Below are 27,227 nucleotides of genomic sequence, written 5' to 3' on the forward strand. Positions count from 1 at the left end.
TTCCTTTTGGCCAGTCCTCCAGACCTCTTTTTGTTTCCCGTTTCGCTTGTGTGAGGAAATGGCTGATTATCGATAAATGCTCGTTACCAAGTACCGGTTATTGCGTGTATTGTTTCATGTTGCGGGTCTCAGCACGAGCCACTACCGCGGAGTAGAGGTTGGGGCCGTAACAACATGTCCAAGACACTGTGAAATGTACTTTGCACTTCAATGGAGTAATACAAAGTTAAAATGGGCATTTTCTTTGTTTTTCTTTGTTGATTGAGCTGATTGAAGTGTGTAGTTATGGTAAAATCCCAGTGAACTAGTCAGATTTATAATATATTATCGTATTATTTAAATTTTTATATTTACAGTAAATTACTGGCTACTGTGTTGCATTACTTCTACAGTAATAGTGTGAAAATAGAGGTAATTACTGTAATTGATGTACATCAAGGTACCATAATACCACAGCTCTGTACTGCTATATCACAGTAATTCCATGGGCATGGCAACTGTAAAGTCACAGTATTTAGTTGTATTTTTATTCTAATTTACTGTAAAATATCTACAGTAAATTACTGTGAAATATTCACAGTCAATTACTGTGAAATACATGCAACTAGTAGCCAGTAATTTTACAGTCAAACATTTTATAGTGTACCGGTTTTCCGCCTAATTTAGTTTAAAGGTCACATGTCATGGCCATTTCCACTGATCATAATTCCATTGTTGAGGTCTACTAGAATAGATTTATACTGTGCAATTTTCCAAACTCACATTGGTTTCGCATACAGCATCTCTGTAAAGTATGTGTATTCACTCTCTCCACTAAACGGCTCGTTGCAGCTCTTGCCCCCCCCTCCCTGTGAGCCCAGTGTGCTCCGATTGGTCGGGACCAGTCGGGACGTTGTGAATCGCGCTAAGCTCCGTGGAGGTGTGATTTCCTTGTTTAGCGATACACAGCGAAACACAGCCAAACTCACCCTGAGCACACACAAAGTCACAGCCGAAGTAAAAACAATAAGTGTGGCTTGATATTGAGAAGAAAAAGGTTGATAAACGCTGTGAGAATGGGTCTGCAGAGAGAATTTTGCCGCGATCCCAACTGTCTGTTATCAGCCTGCAGCCAGGGAGGAGAGATCAGCAGAGCTGCATGCACTGAGTGTGTGAGGAAGTCCGTGGATTGGTCAATTTGGACCAATCAGCGGGGGCTTAACGTAACGGCTCCGCGGACGTAACGGCTCCACGGATTGGTCCATTTCATTCCGGGGACGACATGACATCATGATGTCCCCGGAAGAATCAAATGGACAGTGACGTATCTCCAACGAGGCGTTTTGGGGAGGTATTTTCTGTTTTAGAGTTTTACTCCCTACAGGGTGTACTTTGAGGGTTTTGACTCTGCACACCGTTTACATGCATAACAACCTTCATAACACACAAGGGGATGGGCAATAACCGGAAAAGCATGACATGTCACCTTTAAATCCTACTTTTTGTATCATCGTCATAACTATGTTTGACTCTACTACTCTGACCATTATAAACTTGCCCTGGTAATGCAATCTTGGCAAATGTGGATAACAGCCTCTCCTCTCCCTCTCTCGTGCAGATGATAAGTGTGTTGACCAACGATGGCCACAAACTATTTGATGCAGTGTTGTTCGGGAGCTTCGTGCTTGCCTCCCCGGTGCTCTTCATCATTTGTGTTGTGTATGCCTGCTACATTCTGGACTACACCGCACTGATTGGAGTCGGCACCTACCTCATCTTCATCCCATTACAGGTGTGTGCTGCACAAGAACCTCAAACAAAAGACTCATTTTCATAAGAAGTGTTGATTTCGATCAGTTAAGATTGTGACTTATGTGTGGCCAGAGGTCTGGCAAAAGGTTTTTCTATTAGCATATTATACAACGATATATATATATATTTTTTTACTGTCATCCTCACCAATACTGTGTTAATGGTACTGTAGGTGCTATTTCAAGGAATTGCCTACGTCAACAATAGGCATACAGTAACAATGTTTCAACAATGAGTCTTTGGTAGCTAAGTTACCTATTTTTAATTAGCTACAAGTTGTAATTTCTTTAGAGCTCTCACTTATGAGGTATTATTTTTGACTTGTGCAAACCTAAATCAACAAAACATTTTTTTTTGTTGGCTTATTTTTAATTGTCACTTAGAGTATATTAATATTGGCTTTTTTTCTGCTTCCAGGTTGGCTTAGCCAGGCTCATTAACAGATTCCGGTGGAAAAGCATACAGATAACAGACTGCCGTGTTCGCACCATGAATGAGATTCTCAACAGCATCAAACTTATCAAGATGTATGCCTGGGAGGATTCTTTTGAGAAGAAGATCGCGGGTATGCATGTTGAGTTTGCCCTACAGAAACAATTATATTTAAAGGGGTCCTATTATGCTCATTTTCAGGTTTCATAATTATTTTGTCCATCTATGTGACATGTTTCCATGCTGGACTGTTAAAAAAGTGCTTTATATTTCGCACCTCATTTCACCATCTGTCTGAAACCAGAGCCCAGTCTGCTCTGATTGTAGATGTCCCGCCCCTTAGCCTATGATGTACAATGCGTTGTAGCGCTAGCCAATAGAAGTGCTAGTCTCACATAGTAATGTCAGCATGTTGTGGAAGTGAACAAAAGGGTCCAATAGAGGCGTTTCAGGCAGGGGGGAAAGAAACTCCCTCTGGAGGGAACACAGGGATTTTAGCCTTTGAAGACCATTTACATGCAAAAAACCCTATATAGCACACTACAGGAAAGGGAAGCCACCTTAAAGTGAAGCATTATGTTTTTTCATTGTTTTTTTATCAGTTTTGATATAAATCATATGCTGCCTAAGGCTCGAGATGAGGCTTCCGCTGCCAAATTCTCTCCAGCTTTTACGCCACTAAGACCATGCAGAATGATCTGCCTCTCAAAATGCTTTTAGGAATGAGCTCCAACGTGCCCTTTGCTCCGGCAGTCCATGATCTATGTTGGTGTGCATTCTGGAGCAATGTGCTTCCTGGCATTAAGCAACATATCGAACCTTGTGTTTACCTTTCAAGTACCGTTCCTGTGAAGTTGCTGCAGCTGCCAAAGACACATATATACACATTCTTGATCCCCGCTTTTCCCAAAAATATTAAAACAAATATATATGTTATCAATGTAGCATGAAATGCAGCTCAGATGAAAAACAAACATATAATATATTTAGCAGACCAGCATCCATATCAGCATTAATAACATATTTTGTTTCTGAATTAATGGTCAAAGCATATTCATGAACGCAGTTCTATTAAACTGATATTCTAATATGGACAGTTATTGTGCTCACACTTAAATGCTTGTGTGAGATATACACTCGCATTCTGAATATCTTGTGTGAATACAGTCTATGTACCGATTCATCAAATATGTGATGTTGGCTCTTTTATAGAATTCAGGAAAAATGAGAAGAAACAACTGCAGAAGGCCAGTTACGTCCAGAATACCAACATCAGCATCTCCACCATCATCCCCACCCTCGCCACCGTTCTCACCTTCATTGTTCACACATCACTGAAATTAGAGCTCAACACAACTGATGTGAGTATGCAGCAGTTTGTTAAACATTATGTAGCGAATAGAAGTACAGGATAAGTACCAACCTCCTTCCTATGTACATTTTGGTGGTCTTTTTTTACTCCTGTCATAATTTCTACAGCCAGTAGAGGCAAACCTGCTTTTGCAAAAGTGATGTTAGAGAGTTACATGGAGGGTCATAGTTTGACGCATAGGGCCACTGATCAAACTGTTTTATACTGTGTGACCAGTTGAGACTGTTAACTGGTTGAAAACAAATATATATATATATATATATATATATATAAATCACTTTACTTGCCTTGTAAAAATGATTTTGGTATCAAATCATACATTTTTGACCATGAAGAAACCATCAGGAATTACTCAGAAGCTTAATTTTTTACCATATCTATATAAGCCATATAAAGCCATTGCACATTTGACTTCCCAATAGTAAAAAACATATCATTCAATAACATCATCCAAAATTGTTCTAGTGGTATAAATTCTGTGGTAAAATACAATTTCCTCGGATGGAAATGACGACTATCTTGGATAATGGTCGCCTTTTTTCTAAATTAACGTAATGTCCCCAGAGAGATGGCCATGGAAATGTTGGTGCTTGTATCCACTTTTGAAAGATTTGTAAAGCTATCACAAGTATGGATTAGACACTTAACATAAATGTGCGTACAAACATTTATCTTTCCGTTTCTTTGTTTGTTTGTGCTCGCACTGAGCAATTTGGTTCGTTTAAAGATAATACAGATGTCCATGTGACAGTGTTGCATAATGTGGGGTAGTGTTTGAGAATCATTCTTTGTTATTTCCAGGCCTTTACCACCATTGCTGTTTTCAACGCCATGAGGTACTGCCTGGGTCTGCTGCCTCTGTCCATGAAGGCCATGGCTGAGGCTGCTGTTTCAATAAAACGACTCCAGGTAAACTCCTCTCTTTGTATCCTGCTTCTGGTATTCTTATAAGTCTTCACAGCATTCATTACTACACTAATATTACTTAATAATGCCACAACGATGCATCAAGCACTAGAAACTGAAAGGTTGAAATATTTAAACCTTCTAATGAGAGATAATAACATGTGTATATGGCTTCCCACCAGAGCTTATAGCTGCATAAATAACTGAAATAACATTTTTTTTACGTTGTTCCATTTCTATTGTTGTAGTATAATTTGAGGCATTTCCTTCTTAAACTTGAAAAGGCTTATACTGTACATGCGATGTGTGGCTGTTTCAGAAAATATTGCTGATCCAGAATCCAGAGCCCTACCTGAACCAGCAAAAAGACAGTGACTCGGCCATAGTGATTAAAAATGCTACACTTTCCTGGGCCAGACCAGCCAGCCAGCCAGACCCAACTCCCAGCTCAGCCAATGGAGTGACCGGACACAAAGTAGAGGAAGTGTCCAAGAATGGGGCGAGTGAAACCTTGCCGACCCTGAGAAATATCTCCCTCACTCTGCCTAAGGTGTGCTTTACCACTGGTAAGGATTATTTGGGTCACCTAGATTTGCTTAAATGTAATACAATGTTCTCTGTCTTATCTCCTGAAGGGCAAGCTGCTTGGTGTGTGTGGTAACGTGGGGAGTGGAAAGACGTCACTGATTTCCAGCATTTTGGAACAGGTTGGATCCTTCTCTTGTCTTTTTATTATCTTTTTGGCTTGTTTGCCCATTCTCGGGAATGCCCTGTGTACACTTTGAGGGAATTTCCTACAAATGTGGGACAAAGACCTGCTTGGACTCAATGATGAACTGATTGGAATTGGGTGATAAATAGTCAAAGGTCCGGGCCGTGGATATTATTATTACATGTTACTTGTTAGACGCTTTTATCCAAAGCGACTTACATACTCAGTACTGTGGGCAATCCCCACAGGAGCAATTTGGGGTGAAGTGCCTTTCCCAGGGACACAACGACATGCTGACTGCAGTTGGACTTGAACTTGCTATCCCCCTGATTCAAAGTTCAGCGCACTAAGTTCAGCGCACTATTCCACTGAGCCACAGCCTCTCGCTGGGGAGGGCCTGGGTTCGACTCTGACTGGGGATTGTTTGTGCCTAATTTGTCAAAGGTTGCCCGTAGGAAACAATACAACCTTCGCACAGTGCATTTAATGCATCGCAATAAAAAAATGCGTATATCACTCAGTTGGTTAAATGTATATGAATTCTCTAAATAAATATAGTAGGCCATTATAATTCAATGGGGCCTTTTCCCCTGACATTTCATGTAGTAAAAACACAGAGAACCTATTTCCTGACACTCTACAATATAAGGATAAAGCAACGTGAGAATTGTGCATGTCACTCATTTGGTTGAATTGATATGCATTTTTGAAATAAAATGAATGCATATTGTAGGCAATTATAGGTCGATGGGGCCTTTTCACATGACATTTCAGGACCTGCATGTGCATATGAGTTATTTGGTTGAATTCCCATCAATGTGATATATAGTAGTCATGCAATGTAAAGCGTATGGCCACGGATTTTTCACATTAAGTCGGATACTGAATCTGACACTTTCCTGGGTCCGCAACTTGAAGCTCCTCTGATTGATTGCATTAAACACAATTGTTGCTATCGTGAGGCGACATCCATATTTGAAGCATTGTCTACGTGTCTACGGTGTGCTCTGTGAAATTCAACTTTATTGGACAAGCCGTTGAACAAATACAAGGAATTTACATATACACATGATACAGCCGACTAAAAAAACAATGCTTACAAAATCAGGTGAATCAATTTGATTTATTTATCAATATATCACAAATCAAACAATTGCCTGTTGGCTTCCCAATCTGTAACACAGTCCTTTACCCTTCAACCATAACATCTCATTAAATTCCTTCAAGGTCTTCGCTATATCACATGAGTCTTTACGTCCTTTTTTACATTGTGTTCCTCTTAAGTCTGATGTAACTGATGCCTTTTAACCTACAGCTTTTCATATGATTGTCTTCTCATTTCGGTATTTTAGATGCACCTTCTGCAGGGCTCCTTCACAGCGGATGGGACATTTGCCTACGTTTCCCAGCAGGCCTGGATATTCCATGGAACTATCCAAGAGAACATCCTGATGGGGGAACCATTGGACCAGTCCAAGTACGTAACCAGTTGTTAATGATATGCTCCTGCAGACCATCGGACATGTAAACAACAGGAGGTATTTCTCACTAAGGGGTTACTATTTGTCATGTTTCTCTTTGGTGCAGGTTCACAATGGCTGTTCTTATCTCACGTGACACATTCTTAACTGGGAGAAAGTTCCTCTTATCTCTGTGGGATTGCTTCTGACACGGTAGTCAAACAAGAGCAGAGGTTATGGCTGTAAATCTAACAGGAGTAATAAATTAGGAAACCACCCCATGCTGTGGGTCAAAGATGACTTGAAACGAGACTGTTGACCTGTGCCCAGTATTTTGATGAGTCATATCACTGCTGCAGTTATAGGCCTATACATATTATGTAATCGGTTTTATGAATGAAGTTATCGCAGCAGGGAAAGTCGACTTGCATCAGACCATGACAGGGTTTTCCAAAACTAGATTAAGAAATACAAAGAGTGTTTTTTGTTGACTCTCTTTCACATGTATTGTCTGGGGTTGGTGTGTACGGTTACACTTACCTTAGTCAGATGTTTACCATTAACTGCCAGAGACTGTATGTCTGAGCAAGTTAAAGTATAATGTGCTCATTATACACTGAACAAAATACAAATGCAACACTTTTGTTTTTGCTCCATCTTTCATGGGATGAACTCAAGATCTAAAACATTTTCTATATACACAAAATAACCATTTCTCTCAAATATTGTTCACAAATCTGAAAAGATCTGTGATAGTGAGCACTTCTCCTTTGCCGAGATAATCCATCCCACCTCACAGGTGTGGCATATCAAGATGCTGATTAGACAGCATGACTATTGCACAGGTGTAATAGGCTGGCCACAATAAAAAGCCACTCTAAAATGTTCAGTTTCATCACACAGCACAATGCCACAGATGTCGCAAGTTTGAGGGAGCGTGCAATTGGCATGCTGACAGCAGGAATGTCCACCAGAGCTGTTGCCCGTGAATTGAATGTTCATTTCTCTACCATAAGCCGTCTCCAAAGGCGTTTCAGAGAATTTGGCAGTACATCAACCGGCCTCACAACCGCAGACCACGTGTAACCACACCAGCCCAGGACCTCCACATGCAGCATGTTCACCTCCAAGATCGTCTGAGACCAGCCACTCGGACAGCTGCTGCAACAATCGGTTTGCATAACCAAAGAATTTCTGCACAAACTGTCAGAAACCGTCTCAGGGAAGCCCATCTGCATGCTCGTCGTCCTCATCGGGGTCTCGACCTGACTCCGGTTTCGTCAGTCGTAACCGACTTGAGTGGGCAAATGCTCACATTCGATGGCGTCTGGCACGTTGGAGAGTGTTCTCTTCACGGATGAATCCGGTTTTCACTGTTCAGGGCAGATGGCAGACAAGCATGTGTGGCGTCGGTGTGGGTGATGCGGTTTTCTGATGTCAATGTTGTGAATCGAGTGGCCCATGGTGGTGGTGGGGTTATGGTATGGGCAGGCGTATGTTATGGACGACGAACACAGGTGCATTTTATTGATGGCATTGTGAATGCACAGAGATACCGTGACGAGATCCTGAGGCCCATTGTTGTGCCATTCATCCACGACCATCACCTCATGTTGCAGCATGATAATGCACGGCTCCATGTTGCAAGGATCTGTACACAATTCCTGGAGGCTGAAAACATCCCAGTTCTTGCATGGCCAGCATACTCACCGGACATGTCACCCATTGAGCATGTTTGGGATGCTCTGGATCGGCGTATACGACAGCGTGTTCCTGTTCCTGCCAATATCCAGCAACTTCGCACAGCCATTGAAGAGGAGTGGACCAACATTCCACAGGCCACAATCAACAACCTGATCAACTCTATGCGAAGAAGATGTGTTGCACTGCGTGAGGCAAATGGTGGTCACACCAGATACTGACTGGTTTTCGGACCCTCCCAGACCCCCACAATAAAGCAAACTGCACGTTTCAGAGTGGCCTTTTATTGTGGCCAGCCTAAGGCACACCTGTGCAATAATCATGCTGTCTAATCAACATCTTGATATGCCACACCTGTGAGGTGGGATGGATTATCTCGGCAAAGGAGAAGTGCTCACTATCACAGATTTTTTCAGATTTGTGAACAATATTTGAGAGAAATTGTTATTTTGTGTATATAGAAAATGTTTTAGATCTTTGAGTTCATCTCATGAAAGATGGGAGCAAAAACAAAAGTGTTGTATTTATATTTTTGTTCAGTGTAGTAATCAAACTTATTTAGATGGTACTTGACAAAGGTTCCTGAATTAAATATAAAAGTACAGTAAAAGCAATAGTGACGCAATCATATGTGTACTGAAGTTGGGGATGTTTCTAATTTTACATAATTTGTCAAAAATGATACATCACATTGAAGTTGTTTTTAAACGTATTAAGGAGACATCAAATAATGTCTACAAAATGACTCTGTTAAACACACTGTACCACTATGTTGCTGTTCCTTGACTTCAATGCGTTGTGCTTGCTTCACAGATACGACAGAGTTTTGATGTGGTAGCCTCAGAGCTGACCTCAATATCCTCTCAATATGGTGAGCAAACAGAGGTAGGAATTCTCACACTTGCCAAAGTAATGTTTTTGTAATGATTTCTGTCAAGGAGCCCTGACAGCAAAGGCTCTATCTCCTCTATGTCTGTACCTACACCTTGTAAGGACCAGCAGCGATGCGTTTGAGGATCTCAGGGTGCAGGAGAGGGGCATAGGGCATTGACAGATCAGATAAATAACTTGGGGCAAGGCCTCTGAAGGCCTAATAAGTCATCAATAAAAACATTTACTCAAGTTAAAGTTTGCAAGTTTAGAAGCGTTGCTCACTTTTATATGTCAAAAGTAACATGGATGAGGTTTAGTCAAAAGTCGTGAACATGAGCAAAAATAACACCTGACAAAAAAATGATCTACTGTTCAAATTGCAGTAAGTTTAGAAAAAAAACTAAGTGTAGCAGAACATAAATGGTATTGGCTTACTGGTGGCCATTATTTACAAAGTGTTTTCTACCATTTTCGATTGTACATTTTTGTGTTTTATTGTCAGATTGGAGAACGGGGGCTGAATCTATCGGGGGGGCAGAAGCAGAGGATCAGCGTGGCACGAGCTGTGTACTCTAACAAAGACATCTACCTCCTCGATGACCCACTGTCTGCCGTCGACGCCCATGTGGGGAAACACATGTTTGAAGAATGCATTAAGAAGGAACTTCAAGGAAAATCCATCATACTGATTACACACCAGCTCCAGGTGGGATATTGATATAATGCTTTATTCTTATCAGCATTGAGTGAATTCCAAATACCTAATTATTACAAATAACATAAAGAGGTTATGGAAGCCCTGAGTCTAGAGCTAAGTCTAGCCAAATAAAGAAATCCCATTAATGTTATATTACTCTGCTGACATATAATATGTTTTTAGGCTGCATGAAGAAGTTCAAATTAACCTGGAAGAAACGTTTGTTATTATTATTTATCCTTATTTAGAACCTAGTGGTAAATGCCAGACTCTTATGGCTGACATTAGTATAACGACAACAGACAAAAACTCATTTTCCACCAGTTTCCCAAATAATAAGGAACTTGTAACGATTATTGTGAAATGTGAAACTAATTTAAGGGTTCTAAACCATACTGATCAACACTCCCAAAGTGAGTGTTGTCATAGTGCTGCCATTACTATTTCCGTCATCATGAATTCTTAGCAGTATTGTAAACAGCTTTAGATAAGAGTGACCAGTTACCATAAATGTTATTGTAGCCCAGTGTACAGTGCTGGGATGCTTTCCTTGACACGGTTTGCTCGTGTCTGTCAGTATCTGGAGTTCTGTGACAACATTTTGGTTCTGGAGGATGGCGAGGTGCTGGAGGTTGGGAACCACCAGGCTCTGATGAAAGAAAACGGACGCTACGCTCAGCTCATCACCAACTACCAGATGGGAGAGGTAAAAAGCTGCAGAAATATTACGTGTCTTTCCATCATGTTTTACCACCGTGAAACCTTTCCCCCAGTTATAGTTTAATTAGCTCCAAAACAATAAACTGCAACACTTGAGCTGTACACCAAATAATGAGAGATCTCATAAGTGTATAGGTTGCAGGAACATATATTTTACAAGGGACAAGTTAACATCTATTCAAGGTGGGAAGTGACTTGTGACTCAGTGACTCAGCACTAACACTTTGTTCTTGCTTATCATTTACAGTCTGAGAATGAGGAGGAGGAAGTGACAAACAAATATGATACCACGCTGATGGACGTTGAGCTAAAAGCCAGAACCGACAGCAGCTTGGTGAACCCAGGTATGGACACCAGGAACACATTGAACATAGTGATATAAAATACATTGTGCTAACTCGTGATGCCTTCATTTATCACTATATAACTTACAATGGATGGAAATAAGGCTGGAGTTCATTACAGAGTTTAGTAAAAGACACAACGGATGTATGGTACATAGTAACTCAATGCCTAAAGTAAAAATAGAACCACGCAGAACATAGTCATTGGGATATTGCAGGATAGGTTCAACATGTTGCTTTACTTTAGTGTTGTTTCGTTCTCTAATGGATTCTACGGTGGCCGGCAAGTGCAAATGTGCTACAACGGTCCAACATACTTCCATAAGGAGAAACGTGCTGTAACTTCAGAAACGATGCAAATATAAACGAAGGGCCGGGAAATGTGCGTAAACATATGTACACTCAATAACAAAATGGAAAGTAGGACACTAAAAAGGAGTGCTTGCCGATTATAAAGTTGGCAGATTTGTTTCATAATTGTATGTGTTTTGTCAGTATATTTGAAATGACTAGGTTAGCTACGTTAGCTAGCTAGCAGATCAGTAATAATATCAAAAGGAAAAATTTGATCACATTGTTAAAATATGCCAATAAAACATACACTTTAGGTACCTTTCCAGTGACATGACAGTTGGCCAACTTAAGGGGACCTATCATGCAAAATGCACTTTTGTACGTCTTTTATACATGAATATGTGTCCCCGGTGTGTCAGGGAACTCAAAGTGTCAGAAAACACAACCCTCTCTCTTTTCTTCCATACCCAAATCTCTAAAAACGGTGCTGCAGACGGAGCTGATTATTATTTGAATTTTTCTTACATCAGACATCAGAAATGGGTGCTCCGCCTATATGGGCAACTCTCCACCTATCAGGGGAATGAGAGACCGCTGGAAAAGCGCTGGAGACGCTGTAGTACATATGCCAGGCCTGTAAGTGGCGCGGTAGTCTGCCACAAAATCAGAATCAGCCCTTGCAAAAACAGGGCTGGAAAAGAGCAAATAGAGCAAAATGAGGCATGGCTAAAATGCATGATCTGTTTGGTATTTTAAAAAAATAACTTCACAGACATGTTTTGTATAGGTATGGCCCTACAATATATGTTAAAATATAGCATGATAGGTCCACTTTAATATTGCCCAACGTCATCGAGTGCTCCGTGCATGATTTTTTTTTATTGTCTCTAGTGTGTTTTTTCAGGCACACTAATGAGTATTTTATTTGCAGTGTTTCGTATATGCAGCGTTTTTAGCAAACTATGCACATGTTTCATTAAATTGCTGAATGTTTTCTAAATGCTGCACATATGTTTTGAAGTTAGTGAAGATGTTTCTGAATTTGCAGCGGGTTTCTCCTAATGGAAATGTTTTGGGACCTGCCGGCCACCGTAGGATACTAATAATAATCCAGTACTCTTAAAATAATTACTTTACCCATCACTATTTTGCATTTGGCACAATAATCTGTAGAGCAAAGTGTAAAAAAAAAAGTGAGCAGTCAATCAAGGAAAAGAATGGACCTAGGCAGGAAAAGAAAAACCTATATGCTGTTATTGAATTATTTGTACATTTCTTTTTTCAATCTTTATTCCAGACTCAAGGTCCATATCACATACAAAAAGACAAAACGCACATCAACAAATAAGATAAAAAGCTAAACACAAAACAGATAAAAACATAAAATCAGTCCAATCACAGCTAGCCACACATGCTCACTGTCTGTATATGCTGTTGCGGATGATGGAATGCCAGCTGTTTTAAAATGTAAGTCTACATCACTCATTAAATCATAAAATGTAACATATCGAGTCTCTGGTAGGTTGTCTTATGGTTCAATTTTGAAAGAGGGGTTCAGGAATGAGTCCATAAAACCTGGAAATGAGTTCGTATTTTACCACTTCCGGTTCCCTCTTCTCTTTGCTACATGGCTAAAATGCAGTCTTTGTTTCAAACAAGCTGAAGAGATTGTCCGTGTTTGTCCGAAGTTGATCATGCTACCATTCTATGAAATCAAATTCTCAAGCTGCTGTGGATGATCAGCTGGTCGTTAAGGAGGTGGCCACCGAAGGTGTTGTCCACTGGAGAGTCTACCATGAATACTGCAAGGCAGCTGGAGGTCTGATCACACACACACACACACACACACACACACACACACACACACACACACACACACACACACACACACACACACACACACACACACACACACACCACACACACACACACACACACACACACACACACACACACACACACACACACCACACACACACCATGTATACATCACTTCAGGGGACATTACATTGACTTACATGCATTTCCTGGAGACTTATCCTAACCTTAACCATAACCACCACATGCCTAACCCTTACCCTTAACCTTACCCTTACCCTAATCCTAAACCTAACCAAGTCTTCACCCTAAAATTAATGATTCCCCTCATGGGGACCTCCAATTTGTCCCCATAAGGGAGTGTAAACAGATGTAGGTCCCCACAAGTATAGTAATGCTAGGCCACACGCACACACACGCACACACACACACACACACACCACACACACACACACACACACACACACACACACACACACACACACACACACGTACACACACACACACACGTACACACACGTACACACACACACACACACACACACACACACACACACAACTGGGACATTTGGACTGATGATGTTTGATGTGACTGTGTTTCTGTAGGCTACTTCATCTGCTTCCTCACCCTCCTGAACATTGTCCTGTTGATCGGAAGCACAGCCTTGAGCAACTGGTGGCTCAGTTTCTGGCTGGGGCAGGGAGACGGGGTGAGACCAACACACAGACACTTTTTCTGACCGTCTGAATATAAATGGTCATACTACCTAACCACAGTCACTGATAGGGACCTGAGAAAGACATTGACATTGTACAAACTGAGGGAGCTGTACTCTACAGGAGGGTTGAAACAGACAGACCAGGCTGAAAAAAAAAAAAAAGGCTCTATTTTCATTGTGATAAGTGTGCTGGAGAGACAGAATTACGCCGGAAACAAACGTGAAGTGGCAAAGTCTAACCTTAAATTCTATATACCATAATTTTACGGTTTGAGGCCAAACTGAAATAGTTTAACATTTGAGAACAACCGCAGCAGGAGATCAACTGGACACAACAACAGGGACCTTCTTGTTTAATAAAAACATTTCACAAAAATACCACATACCAAGGAGGAGACCCATAATAACCACAAAGAAAAAGATATACATAGAGACACAAAAGGACTACAAAATCAGCCTAAAATAATCAATAGACTTACAGCCTGCCTAAAAGACTTCCTTATCTAACACCCCTGATGTTCAGTTACATTGTTAGAGAAAGCATTGGCTCTCTCACCGAAGCTAGACCACTCAATAGTTCAACCAAGCCGTTAAGAACAAACTAACTGTAGTGTGCAAGGCCAAAAACGCTTTGCAAGTTGTTGTTTTAGATTCAATGCAATACGTATTACATACGTAGGCACACTAACCATCTTCTGAACGCAGCGTTAGTATCATATACATGTGTTGATCTCACATTGCAAGACAAACAGATATGGATTCTGCTCATAAATATGTCCCTTTGTCTTCTAACCAACAAACGGACCATTTACACATTCCTTATTGCGCATTGCCCCCCCCCCCCCACCATAGGCGCACACACACTCTTCATATACACACATGTATGATCACTGCGAGGATTTTGAAAGTCTTACAACAGAGAGAAACTACCCCACATCCTGAGGAGAAAGACATAATGACTAGTATTGTCAACTCAGTGCCACAACAAAAAATACTTCAAACCAGAAGAATATTGACATATAGACAGTTTTTGTGTTTATTTGTATTTTAAACTCTTTTTTAACTCTTTTGTTAAATGAACCATCTGGCCCTCTTTTTTTCTAGCATCATGAATTTTCTCTGATTTTTCTCCAGTCATCCAATAGGACATCTTCAAGCCAGAGTGACATCTCCAAAAACCCAGATTTGCAATACTATCAAACTATGTATGGTATTATGGTGCCCATCATGATTTTGCTTGCCATGATCAAATGCTTCTTCTGGACTTGGGTCACATTGACGGCTGCCTCCAAACTCCACAACAGCATGTTCAAGACGGTACTGCTGAAAGAAATATCAAACTACTGCTACTTTAACCACAAACAATGTGTTTGGTGTATGAAAAGGATGACTTCGGTAACACCTGGTAGAAGCTCTGCCAATTATAAAGTGTTCTTTTGTTTTGTTTCCTTCCTCAGATTTTCTCCAGTCCCATGAGCTTTTTTGACACAACGCCAGTGGGCCGCATTCTCAACCGCTTCTCCAAGGATCAAGAGGAGGTGGACTGTGTGCTTCCCTTAAACATGGACCCTTTCCTTATGTTCAGTCTAATGATCACCTTCACCATCATCACCATCGCAGCCATCTTCCCCCTCATGCTGGTAGCTGTGCTTGTCATGGCAACCTTGTTCACCCTTATTCTCTTGTGAGTTGACACCAGTTGAAGTTGGCCTTATTAATTATGCTTTGTGGATGTTTCCCTTTCCTGCAGTGTGCTACAGGATACAGGTTTTTGTGCATGTAAATGGTCTGCAAAGGCTAGAATCCCAAAGTTCCCTCCAGAGGGAGTTTCTCTCCCACACAGACAGAGGGTGAACATATGGGCTGCAGCATGAGAAAAATAAAGAGCATTTTGAACATTAAAGCCTTCTAACAACAGTAGAAGCACAACATCCATATGAACTTGATAAAGAGCATAATAAGTCCAACATGATAAAACAAATGTTCTACGAAGATTGTTGGAGAATAGGATCGGAACATTTGCTGATCCCACATTTAGTGAATTTTGTGAATTTGTGTCCTTTGCAAGATTTTTATTTTTATTGAAAATGTTTCAAAGCAAAAAAAATTCTAGGCACCTATGGCGATAAGCGTGTTTTGAGGAAAATATCAGTCAGCGTTAAAATTCGCTCAACACATTGCATTTCCTGTGACTGATATACCGTCATCTTGTATTTCATCCGTCAAATGTGATGCTACAGCAGCAGGATGTTCTGTAGCAGGAACCTAATGCAGCTTTTCTTCTTTCTTGAAATGACAACCAGTTAGTAATAGTGGAAATATATCAATGGGTCATCAAACCATTGTGTTTACCCATTCGATGATGGAAGGTTGACATTTATTTAGATGAAAGACTATTAATCTAAATGAAAATCTTCAAGAATGCTATTTAAGGTATGCTGAATATCCTCTGTGATTACTCTGCAGTATCTTCCAGAGGAGCGTCCGTCAGATGAAGAGGATGGAGAACATCAGTCTCTCTCCCTGCATCTCTCTCACCACCTCCACCCTGCAGGGCCTCAGCACCATCCATGCTTACAACATAAGAGAAAACCACATACAGCTGTAAGAGACCAGACCACTTTATGTATGCCAATAGAAAGTCTATTAAATGTGCTCTGCTTTCATGCAAAAGCAGCAGGTTTAGTTTGCATTGTAAGCACGTCCTTTATCATGTTCCAGGTTCAAGACACTGAATGACATCAACTCCAACCACTACTTACTGTTCCACTGTGGAACACGTTGGCTCTCCTTCTGGCTGGACTTCATGGCTTGCATCATTACCTTGTTGGTGTCTCTGTTTGTGGTGCTCAGCAGTAATGAAGACATCTCTCCATCTTTGAAAGGCTTGGTCTTGTTCTACACTATACAGGTACATTCGAACAAGCAAGTTAATGAGCATTTCAGTCATTTCTTTATTAGAAATACATTACAAACTGCAAAATGTGTGTGTTTTCCAGCTGACCGGCGTGCTTCAGTACGTAGTAAGACAGGCGACAGAGGTGGAGGCAAGATTCAGCTCAGTGGAGCGCATGCAGGAATACATCAAGGTGAGGAAAATGTACTCTTATACACAGGTCGCCTGGCTAAGACCACCAAATCACCCATTTAAAAACTAACTTGCTAAAGCTATTTGTGCTAAGAACTTATTTATCTGCTGACACCCCTCTTTTTTTTCTTCATTGTTTACAGGGTTGCAAGTCTGAAGCACCGAGACACATAAAGGAGACCCAGGTTGCACAGGACTGGCCAGAGAATGGAACCATCACCTTCCAGAACTATAAGATGAAGTACAGAGAGAATACACCCATCGTCCTGAACGGGCTCGATTTCACCATTCGAGGCGGAGAGAAGCTGGGCATAGTGGGAAGGACAGGCTCTGGTAAGATACTGACAGCATTAGTTAGCTGATGATTTTGTTTTATTCGTTTTATAGTTTGATGTTAATGGTTAATTCCAAAAATATTGTGAAGTACTAAAAATGTACATATAAACACTTGCAACATCATCAATTAAAAAACCTTTTGTCTATATCATAACGTATCTTATATAATGCAATGTTGATAGCCCAGGTCCAGTGAGTAGCATTTAGTGACATCTAGAGGCGAGGTTGCCTTCAGGTGACGCAAAAACATGAAAGGGCCTGTAGAGACAGTTTTGTTTGTCCGTTCTTGGCTTCTCTAGAAACATAAACGTGCAAATTGGCAGACTCCTTGGATAGGATCATATGTCGATATAAAGCCCATTCTAAGCTAATGCAAACTGAACCATTCTTAGTTTCAGGTGTTTATACACATTGTAATGAAAATATAGTTGTATTCTTCTGCCTAAATTCATCTTACTCCTACACACTGGCCTTTAAAAGTGATTTGGTTGCCATGACAGTAGTTTGCTGAATTTAAAACCATATCTCTGTAAAGTGTTAAGGTTACTATTCCTCGGAACTATGCTCTGTGTCTGTAGGGAAGTCCTCTTTAGGCGTGGCTCTATTCCGGCTGGTGGAGCCAGCAGAAGGAACCATCCTGATAGACGGCGTGGACATTTCCTCCATCGGCCTGCATGATCTGCGCAGCAAGTTGTCCATCATCCCCCAGGACCCTGTGCTGTTTATTGGCACTGTCAGGTAAGCCCAGCTTAGTTTGAGGTTCACATTAACACCGGCCCACACTTCTCCCAGTGTAGGGGCTTATTTACCGGCTCGCCATCTGTGATACCGCCTGTGTTTGCCTACAGGTACAACCTCGACCCTTTCAATAACTACAATGAAGAGGAGATCTGGGCAGTGCTGGAGAAGACCTACATGAAGGAGCCGGTATGTTCTCCGCACGATATGAAGCCAAGTACATTCACAATTCTGTCAGTCTCAATTTATGTCACTCTTAAAAAGTGATAAAAGCTGTAGTAGAAGAAGTGCTATGAGTATTTTTTTTTTCCTTAGATATCCAGACTGGAGGGGAAACTACAGGCAACAGTAATAGACAACGGAGAGAACTTCTCTGTAGGAGAAAGACAACTGATTTGTATGGCTAGAGCACTACTCCGCAACTCCAAGGTTTGAACATCCCTCTTCTGATTTATTTGTATTTACACATCTTTCAAATAGACTTCTTATTAAAAGCAGCTGTATTTCTCCTGCCGCTTATCTGTGTGTTGCAAGACCGATCAAACATGAAAATTGGAGCCTTACAAACTGACATCAAAGACAAATATAAACTTCCCCATTTAAAAAAAGCTTGCTAAAGATGCTCTTATAAGAACACCAGACCAAAAGCTATCGTTAGCTTAGCTGTTGGTTTTACCTTCGGGTATTTGGAATGATACCGTTATAAAGGTTAAGCACCACAAATGGAGAGGCACCCTATCTGAAAGACCTAACAACCTCTCTGCATGTTCCTGTCTTACATGCGCTACGTTGCAAAAGCTAGTGCATTTGTTTGCAACCTCTACTTCTTCTACCACTCATCTTATTGGTAGAGGAAAAGCCATGCTTAAAACATAGCCTTTACTGCCAGTTTCTGATTAAACTGATCTTAATGTAAGACCATCCCCCCCCCCCCTCTTAACCAGGAAACATTCCCCTTTTGTAAAACTTTTTTAAATAGTTGCCTAAAATGTATCCCCAAACCCTTTCTTTTAATAGATAGAGATAGAATGGGAGGGATGAAACCCTCTTTAATGGTCACACATGCAGAGCACACAGCACACAGTGACATTTGGCCTCTGCATTTAACCCATCCTTAGTACTAGGAGCAGTGGGCAGCTATTGCCCAGCGCCCGGGGAGCAATGGGAGTGGGGGGGGAGGGGGTTGTCCGGTGCCTTGCTCAAGGGCACCACGGGGCAGGGCAGGAGGTGAACTGGGACCTCTCCAAGTAGCAGTCCATACTCCATATTTTAGGTCTGGTCGGGGACTTGAACCGGCAACCCTACGGCTCACAGTCCAAGCCCCTACTTTTTTATTTTTTTTTTTTTATCTTTTATTATCAAAAATAGACATTTAACATCTCATCACAACTACATAAAGCATTGCTCATAATACACACATTCAATATTTCATAGCACTATCTTAAGTGTAGTATGCCTTAACTTTTCCGCTCAAAGTTGAAGCACAAAGCTCCCTCCTCCTCCATCTCAACTAGCCTGCTGCCATCCACAAAATCCTCGCAAAATGTGTCCTTTTCCACATGTATTCGCACAAGGTTAATGTCCCTTTTTACTGTCCTCTTCATTATATGCCACACATCTGACATTTTACCCTCGAAATGGGCAATGTTCCTCCTTATTTGGACTGCACGCCTTGCATGGCTCAGAACATAATTTAAGAGATTCACATTGCATTCATCCTTCTTCTCTATCACACCAAACAGCCACAGCTCCTTCCATTCCATTTCTCTCACATACCATTCATTCCAACATCTCCCAATTAACTCTTTCATCCTTCCAAAAAAACCACCAAGCTCTTTACATTCAACAAACTCATGCAAACACGTTTCAACCTGCTCCTTACACACATCACACTCTCTCCCAACAGTTGCATCAAAATGACTAATGATCAGGTTGTTAAACACCCTATTATGCCTCAACAAAAAATCAAAATGATCACATTCAATACTGTTCCACTTAATTTTCACATTCTCCCACATTCTCCTGCCAGTCATACCGTCCACAACACTCGTCCACACCTTTTCTGATGCAGGTCTTCTAATCACATCCCCTTTTAACCATTTATACATATTTTTTGTTTTCACATTTTCTATTTTTACATTGACATCCTCTTTCCCCACATATAAATCAACCACACTCTCCTTTCCTTTAACACTCTCATTCTCAATCATTGTTAACCATTCACTCGGCATTCCTTCTTTGATTTCTCCCATCATTCGTTCAGCTGTCCCTAAATACATTACTCCATCTATTTCCCTAACCTCATCCACTATCACCTGTGCCCTCATAAATCCTGGTACATACTCTAAAACTACATCCTTGACCCTCCTAATCCCTGCTCTCCACATTGGCAGATTGAACAAGGAACACTGCTCATGAGTGATCCTAGGGTTTAGGAAGATCGGCTGCTCCCACACCTGCTGCACATTCACACACCTGCTGCACATTCACACACTCATACCTGACATACTTCAAAAACTCGCCCCAAGCACTCATCACCTCCCTTTGATAAGCACTCATACCATTCAACATCCCCTTTTTCAGCACCATAAAAATAGCACTATCACCACATCCTCCACATTTATTTATTTGTTCTTTTAAGAACATTTTCCATATCTGGTCCTCCTTATTTCCAATGTAGCGAACCATCATTTTAATTCTAATTGCTTTTATTTTCCTTCTTAAATTTATCAGCTTTAACCCTCCATCCCTACACTCATTTTCTAACACTTCTCTAGCTATCTTTACCCCCCTCCCACCCCATATAAACTCACTAACTATCTTATCTATTTCATTCACTACACTATCCGGCACATCTAAAACTGTCATTATATATAGTGCCCTACTCATAATTAACTCATTCACTACTACTATCTTCCCCCTCAATTTAAGCCCCCTCATCTTCCAAAACCTCAACGTCTTCACTAAACCATTCACTAACTCTACATACTGTCTGTCCCTACCCTCCACATCTTTAATTCCCAAATTGATCCCCAACACCCTAAAATAATCCTTATTTTCTTTCAACCCTATATCACAACTCCTATCCCTCACCTGTCCTATATACATAATCTCTGACTTTTCTATATTCACCCTAGCTCCTGATGCCCTACCATACAAACTAACTGTCTTCAACACTTCCCTAACACTTTCCCTATCTTTAACTGTAATGGTGGTGTCATCCGCATACTGATAAACTAAACTAACCCCCCCTCCTGGCACCTCCACTCCTTTTATATACCTGTTTTGCCTCAGCAGCGTCGCTAGGGGCTCGGCTGACAGCGCATATAGCATTGCTGAGAGAGGGCATCCTTGCCGGACAGACCTCCCTAGCTTAAACACATTGGTTACCACCCCATTAATCTTAACACAACTGACTGCACTACTATAAATTCTCCTTACCCACCCTATTAATCTTTTCCCAAACCCTGCCTTCTCTAACACTCTATACAAGAAACCATGACTAACCCTATCAAAAGCTTTATTTAAATCTAAACTAACTACTATCCCACCCTTACCCTCCTTCATGTGACTAATTGTGTCCCTAATACTACTAATAGTGTCACAAATATCTCTCCCTGGAATACTATACGCCTGTGTGTTCCCCACTACTGATTTTATAACCCTCTTAATTCTATTTGCTAACACCCGTGCTAGCACCTTATAATCCGTGTTTAACATACTAAGTGGCCTATAGTTTTCTAACTTCTCCCTATTCCCTTTCTTAAACAATATACTAATTATCCCTGTTGATATGCCTGCCGGCAATTCGTCCCTCTCCTCCAAGCTCTTGTACAGTTTCAGGAGTATTGGTGCCAACCCCTCCCTAAACTCTACATAGAATTCAGACGTCAGACCATCTATCCCTGGACTCTTATTCCTACCCAACCCTGCTATAGCTAACTCTATCTCCCCTAATCCTATCTCCACCTCGCACATGTCCCTCCCTTCATCACTCAATCTAGCTTCCATACTATCTATCACCTGTTCTAAGCTCTCCCTATCAATCTCCTCAGCCTCAAATAACTCCCTATAAAATTCCTCAACTCTCTCAGCAATCCCTACAAAATCTGATATTATTTCTCCTCCCTTTCCTTCAACCCTCTCTATATTATTCTTCCTCTGCTTTACTTTCTCTAGCGCCAAAAAAAAACCCTGTACTCTTCTCTCCCTCAACTGCATACCTAGCCCTACTTCTTATGATAGCACCTTTACACTTTCTCTTCTCTATCTCCCCCAACTCATCCTTCAACCGACTATACTCATCTAGATCTCTCCCTATTTCTATATCTACCTTTTTAGCTTCCACCTTTAACTCTTCCCTAACCCTTTTCTCTTTCTCCCTTTCTGTTTTATTCCTATTTTTACACCAACCTATACTTATCCCTTTTATTTCATTTGTAAACCCCTCCCAACACACTCCCACATCCTCACCATTCAAACCTCCCCTTTTTACCATACATTCTCTCACTTTAACCTTATATCCATCATCCTTCAGCAGACAGGCATTTAAGCACCACACTCCCCCCCCCCCTTCCTTTTCTCACTGTTCCAATGCAGAAACTCAATATGCTATGATCACTCATGGCAGTATCCCTATATTCAATTCCGCCAATTTTCTCCCCTAAATTACTCCACACTAAATCTATTCTACTCTGTTTCAATATCCCTCCCACCACTTGATTCCTAGAAAACACCCGCTCCCTACTATTCCTTTCCCTCCACACATCCAACAGCCCATTTGTCCCCATTATTGTTTTGAGTGCACCACGTGATGAATCACTATTAAAACCCATATTCACAGACACATCCAGCTTCGAACACCACACATTGAAATCACCAACAATCATACATTTTCCCCCACATTTATCCTTCAACCCTTCAAAAAACTCCCTCCTCCTCCTTGTCTCATTCGGTGCATAAACGTTTACTGAAAGGAAATGTTTCCCCCATACATTCAAACATTATCCCAACCATTCTCCCAACACCATCATCCTCACATTTCCTTATATTCGTTACCACCCCTGTTTTAATTAATATTGCCACCCCTCTAGCACCCACACTCCCATTATTTACATACATTTCTCCCATCCATTCTTTCCTTACATCCTCCACACACCTTTCATCCCAATGTGTCTCTTGCAAGCAGATAATGTCTGAGTCACATGTCATTAAGGCCTGCTCTCTCCTGTCCTTGGACCTCAGCCCATTTCTATTGAAAGAGGAAATTGTCACCATTACAAGTGTTATTAAAGTTATTATTGTTTTCATTCTATTTATTTTTTGTCCGAACACTTTGCAACTTCTCCTGTCACTTTCACCCGTCTTTTCTCCTCCGCTCTCTCCTTATCGACTTTCCTCTTTGCATTCAGTCTGCTGGATTCTCTCCTCATCCCTCTTCTCTTTAACCCAGCTTTCGCCTCACCAAAGATCTTCTCCTCTATGGGTCCCATCATCTTCCCCTCCTCTTCCTCAGACTCGTTCTCATCGTCATCTCCTCCCTCCTCCATGTCTGACACAACCGAGCCAACCTCCATTCCCTCAGCCGTCTGTCTGTCCTCCGCCTCCTTCTCCTTCTCCTCCTCTCCTTCCACCGACAGCTCCTCCTCCAGCCTCAGGATCAGGTTCACCTTCAACGTCCGCTTCAGCCTCGGTATCAGTTTCTGCCCCCAGAATAACATCCACCACAGCCTCTACTTCAGTCTCAGCCAAACCTTCACCACTCCTCTCATTCTGTCCATCATCCGCAGCAGCCGGAACAGCATTAGTATTGGCTTTGCTACTACACATATCTCCTTCTTCTGCTTTCCCCTTCTTCCTCCTTTCGTCTCCTCCACCATCCATGGCATCCACGTCAGCTGCTCTCTTTGCAGCAGCCGCCACAAACACCGCCGCGACAGCAGCCACAGTTTCCTCGTTGATCCTGCTCCCAGCCTTATCACTTATATCCTCTTCTTCACTCTCTTCCTGACTTCCACCTTCCTCTTCCTCCATTCCATTCTCCGCTGTGTTTTCCGCCTTGGCACTTTCTCTCCCCCTGGCTCCGCTCGCCCCCTCCTCCCGCGTCACACAGTCCCGAGCATAGTGTCCCTGCTTTGCACATTTATGGCATCTAAACTCAGGGCATTATTTGTATAAATGCCCTGGCCTTATGCACATCCTGCAGACCGGTACCTGCTTGTCGTGGATTACCCTGAAGTATTCCGGCCCCTCTAGAGTCTCGAACCGTGTGGAGTACGGAAGTGACTGCACTTCCTTATTAAATTCCACTCTCAGAAACCTCGTCCCATCAACCACATCAGTGCCAGGCCACATTCTTCTCTTGATTGCCGAGACAGGTAGAACCCCCCACATTGCCAATCTGCCTTTAATTGTGGTGTCCAATATATACGAAGGTATATGTAGGAATGACACCGTTAGTTCCTTTGCCATGCAGTCTCTGCCCCGCACCATAGCCCCATTGATTCTTATTCCATCCAACAGTTTATTTTTCCCTTTTTCTTCAGCCATTGTCACTTCATATAGCCCATCTCCTTTTACCCGACATCCCATCACAACCCCACATTCTTTCTTAACTCCTTTTAGCAGATCCATCACAGTTACCACTGCTTTTCCACCCTCAACCGCCACCACCACCGTCAGTTCCTTTTTATATTTCTCCTCCTCCACAATCAACTCAAACTCCTCTCTCACCTCCTTTTGTTTTCCTACTCCTGTTTTTCCTTTTTGTCCATTCGCATTTTCGTTGTCATTTTCCTTTCCTTTTCCATTCACATATGTCCCGTCCTTCTCCGCACTCTGCTGTAATGAGCCAATGTCCGTGATCCGTGACGCAGTTGATAAATCCATTCCCGTTTTCTTTGCCAGTTTATCCATCCGATCGAAAAAACACACAGTTCGGGGGAAACCCCCAGCCAGCAAGGCTGTTGGGGGGGACTCGGAACAAAAAAAACCACAACTATAAGTTTGACGAAACAAAGAAATCCACAAAACAAACAATTCACTTCTTTCCTCCTGAGACCAAAGTCACGCACGTCCTCTCACAGTCCAAGCCCCTACTTACTGAGCCACTGCCGGACTTCTACCCTATGGCATCCTCACTCCACCTGTTTCTAGTCACTCATCACATATCTATATCAATCTCAGAAACCATTGGCTATCGTTTTAATGATGAATTAGCATCAGGGGGCTACGGCCATTATGTCAATGGTTGAGGTATAGCAAATGTTTATCCATTCCAATACTTCATTGTTCACCGTCTGATCGTCATCTTGAAGGCCGGAATGGAGATTGACTTAAAGGACGACTTCTACAATGGCATTGCTTCATGATGAGCCAATTAGCAGTGCTGATGACAAGCAAAATTGTCCTCAGGGGCTATAGTCATTGGGTTTCGAGACCAGACCAAACAGTTATGACGCTTTTGCTCTCAGTAGGTCTACAACGATAACCTCAACACTTCCCAGATCAAAATGTTGTCCTGTTGCCTTCATGAGCAGATATCAGTTTATAGAAATAAGGGCTATACTAACTGTCCATGCTGGTGCCCAACAGATCATTATTTTAGATGAGGCCACAGCATCCATCGATGCAGAGACCGACGCCTTGATCCAGAGCACCATCAAAGAAGCCTTCGAAGACTGCACCATGCTCACCATTGCCCATCGTATCAACACTGTCATGTACTCAGATCGAATTCTAGTCATGGACAACGGAGAGGTAACAGACGGACACAAAAACACAAAAGTAGGTTAATGTGAAAATAAACCTAGACTTACAGTAAGTGTTCTGTTCGACAGGTGGCAGAGTTAGACCATCCAGATGTGCTGAAGCAGCGACCAGACTCTCTGTTCTCCGCGCTCCTCGCTGCTGCTAACACTATGAACCACTGAGGCCCTGGGGCTCCACCACACGTTTGTGGCTGTCAGTCCGCTCATATTAAAATGTTGACTATTTTGCTTGGATCATTCACAACTGATCAGTATAGACTGCGCTCTACGGAAGCCCTGAGAAGAAAATTAGACTTTTTTTCAGTGGCTCTGGTTTTTTTTCCTCTCCTGTCTTTATGCCAAAAGTATGCATGACAGTAACATCACATAACTAGCTTACACAATATATGTACCATTTGTTCAGAGTGCAGGTAGCAATTGAAATTCACCTGGCAAAAAACATGGCTGTTCTTATTCCTGTGTCGCACATGTTTCTTTGAGCCTCTTGTGGCCACAATATTAGTACTACAACAACAAACACCTGTCCTGATTTTCATCAAGCAATATTTTTCCACAAACGAAACAAAGAGAAGAAACGTTTTCATTTGTTTTGAAGCCAAATTTGTAAATAGTAATGTATTTATCTCACCTGTCTGCTGAAACACATCCCTGTACAATGTTATTTCATAGGGATTTTTAAGAAGTAAACATGAATGTATATTTATTTATTGATTTTGTAGGACTTGCTGCCAAAGTGTTATATGTAAAGGGTTGATCTGGATTACAATGCGCTACATGTGGAAAACCTTTTGAAATTGCATTTTCATTTCATCTTATACAAATAGAAAATAGAGTTTTCTATTGTAATTAAAGATCAACAGACTGAAGTAAATGTTGCTGCATGCACTAGGTGGCAATAAATGTTAGCTTCAATCAATGATCATGTTTCTTTTAATTCCCTGTCAGCTCCTGTAATTTGGATTCAAAATGTACCGTAGCCGACCCGCAAAAATGTGCTACGAAAGCCCAAATCACTTACGTACATTAGGGGAAACACGTTACACTTTCTAAAATGATTCAAATTTTAAAACACATATGTGCCCAACATCTTCAACAAATTGATTAATCGTGTGCATTAAATCATCCTGCATTAAAGGAAATGCTGTAAATAATAAAACTGTGCAATAATCTCACAATACAACAGAAACCAGTGGAAACTAAAGAGTGATCCACACAGCTGGGACCGGAGCCTTGTTGACATTCAGGGATATAAAGTTGGCCAACCATCACTTGGAACTCACCTCAAATGTACATTTGTGTTGGCTTATTCTAACAATGTGATCCCTGTTTCCTGCAGATCTGCTGTAAGTTAGCTTGCTGGTCATTTCAAAATATACTGACAAAACCCTTACAATAATTAACCAGACTAACTTTGCCTACAGCGACAGTTGGCCAACTTGATAATCCCCGAAAGTCAA

The 27,227-nt window shown here is 41.5% G+C and overlaps 2 protein-coding genes across 2 annotated transcripts; both read left to right on the plus strand.

Annotated features, from left to right (window-relative positions):
* The first annotated feature begins 346 nt into the window (after positions 1-346).
* LOC139433550 (ATP-binding cassette sub-family C member 12-like) lies at positions 347-9,212 on the plus strand. The gene is made up of 9 exons (XM_071202599.1): positions 347-1,330; positions 1,598-1,771; positions 2,209-2,356; positions 3,436-3,584; positions 4,397-4,504; positions 4,821-5,051; positions 5,137-5,208; positions 6,566-6,690; positions 9,188-9,212. The coding sequence occupies exons 1-9, from the start codon at positions 1,292-1,294 to the stop codon at positions 9,210-9,212; spliced, it is 1,071 nt and encodes a 356-aa protein (XP_071058700.1). The 5' UTR covers positions 347-1,291.
* A 578-nt stretch (positions 9,213-9,790) lies between these two features.
* Positions 9,791-26,689, plus strand: LOC117462864 (ATP-binding cassette sub-family C member 12-like). Its single transcript, XM_034105219.2, has 16 exons — positions 9,791-9,953; positions 10,522-10,650; positions 10,912-11,008; positions 13,029-13,121; positions 13,727-13,830; positions 14,974-15,156; positions 15,297-15,523; positions 16,306-16,443; positions 16,561-16,750; positions 16,839-16,928; positions 17,071-17,260; positions 17,842-18,001; positions 18,112-18,190; positions 18,317-18,430; positions 25,595-25,759; positions 25,840-26,689. Exons 1-16 carry the CDS (start codon positions 9,885-9,887, stop codon positions 25,930-25,932), a joined length of 2,121 nt encoding a protein of 706 aa, XP_033961110.2. The 5' UTR covers positions 9,791-9,884; the 3' UTR covers positions 25,933-26,689.
* Positions 26,690-27,227: the final 538 nt, after the last annotated feature.

The sequence above is a fragment of the Pseudochaenichthys georgianus genome, chromosome 3 (genome assembly GCF_902827115.2).
Source record: "Pseudochaenichthys georgianus chromosome 3, fPseGeo1.2, whole genome shotgun sequence".
Lineage (NCBI taxonomy): Eukaryota > Metazoa > Chordata > Actinopteri > Perciformes > Channichthyidae > Pseudochaenichthys > Pseudochaenichthys georgianus.

Coding starts and splice junctions, on each gene's coding strand:
- LOC117462864 (XM_034105219.2), top strand. CDS start 9,885: ATGTTTGAAGAATGCATTAAGAAGGAACTTCAAGGAAAATCCATCATA. Junction 9,954..10,521: donor TGATTACACACCAGCTCCAG/GTGGGATATTGA, acceptor CGTGTCTGTCAG/TATCTGGAGTTCTGTGACAA. Junction 18,431..25,594: donor CACTACTCCGCAACTCCAAG/GTTTGAACATCC, acceptor GGTGCCCAACAG/ATCATTATTTTAGATGAGGC.
- LOC139433550 (XM_071202599.1), top strand. CDS start 1,292: ATGGACAGTGACGTATCTCCAACGAGGCGTTTTGGGGAG. Junction 3,585..4,396: donor TAGAGCTCAACACAACTGAT/GTGAGTATGCAG, acceptor TGTTATTTCCAG/GCCTTTACCACCATTGCTGT. Junction 6,691..9,187: donor GAACCATTGGACCAGTCCAA/GTACGTAACCAG, acceptor CTTGCTTCACAG/ATACGACAGAGTTTTGATGT.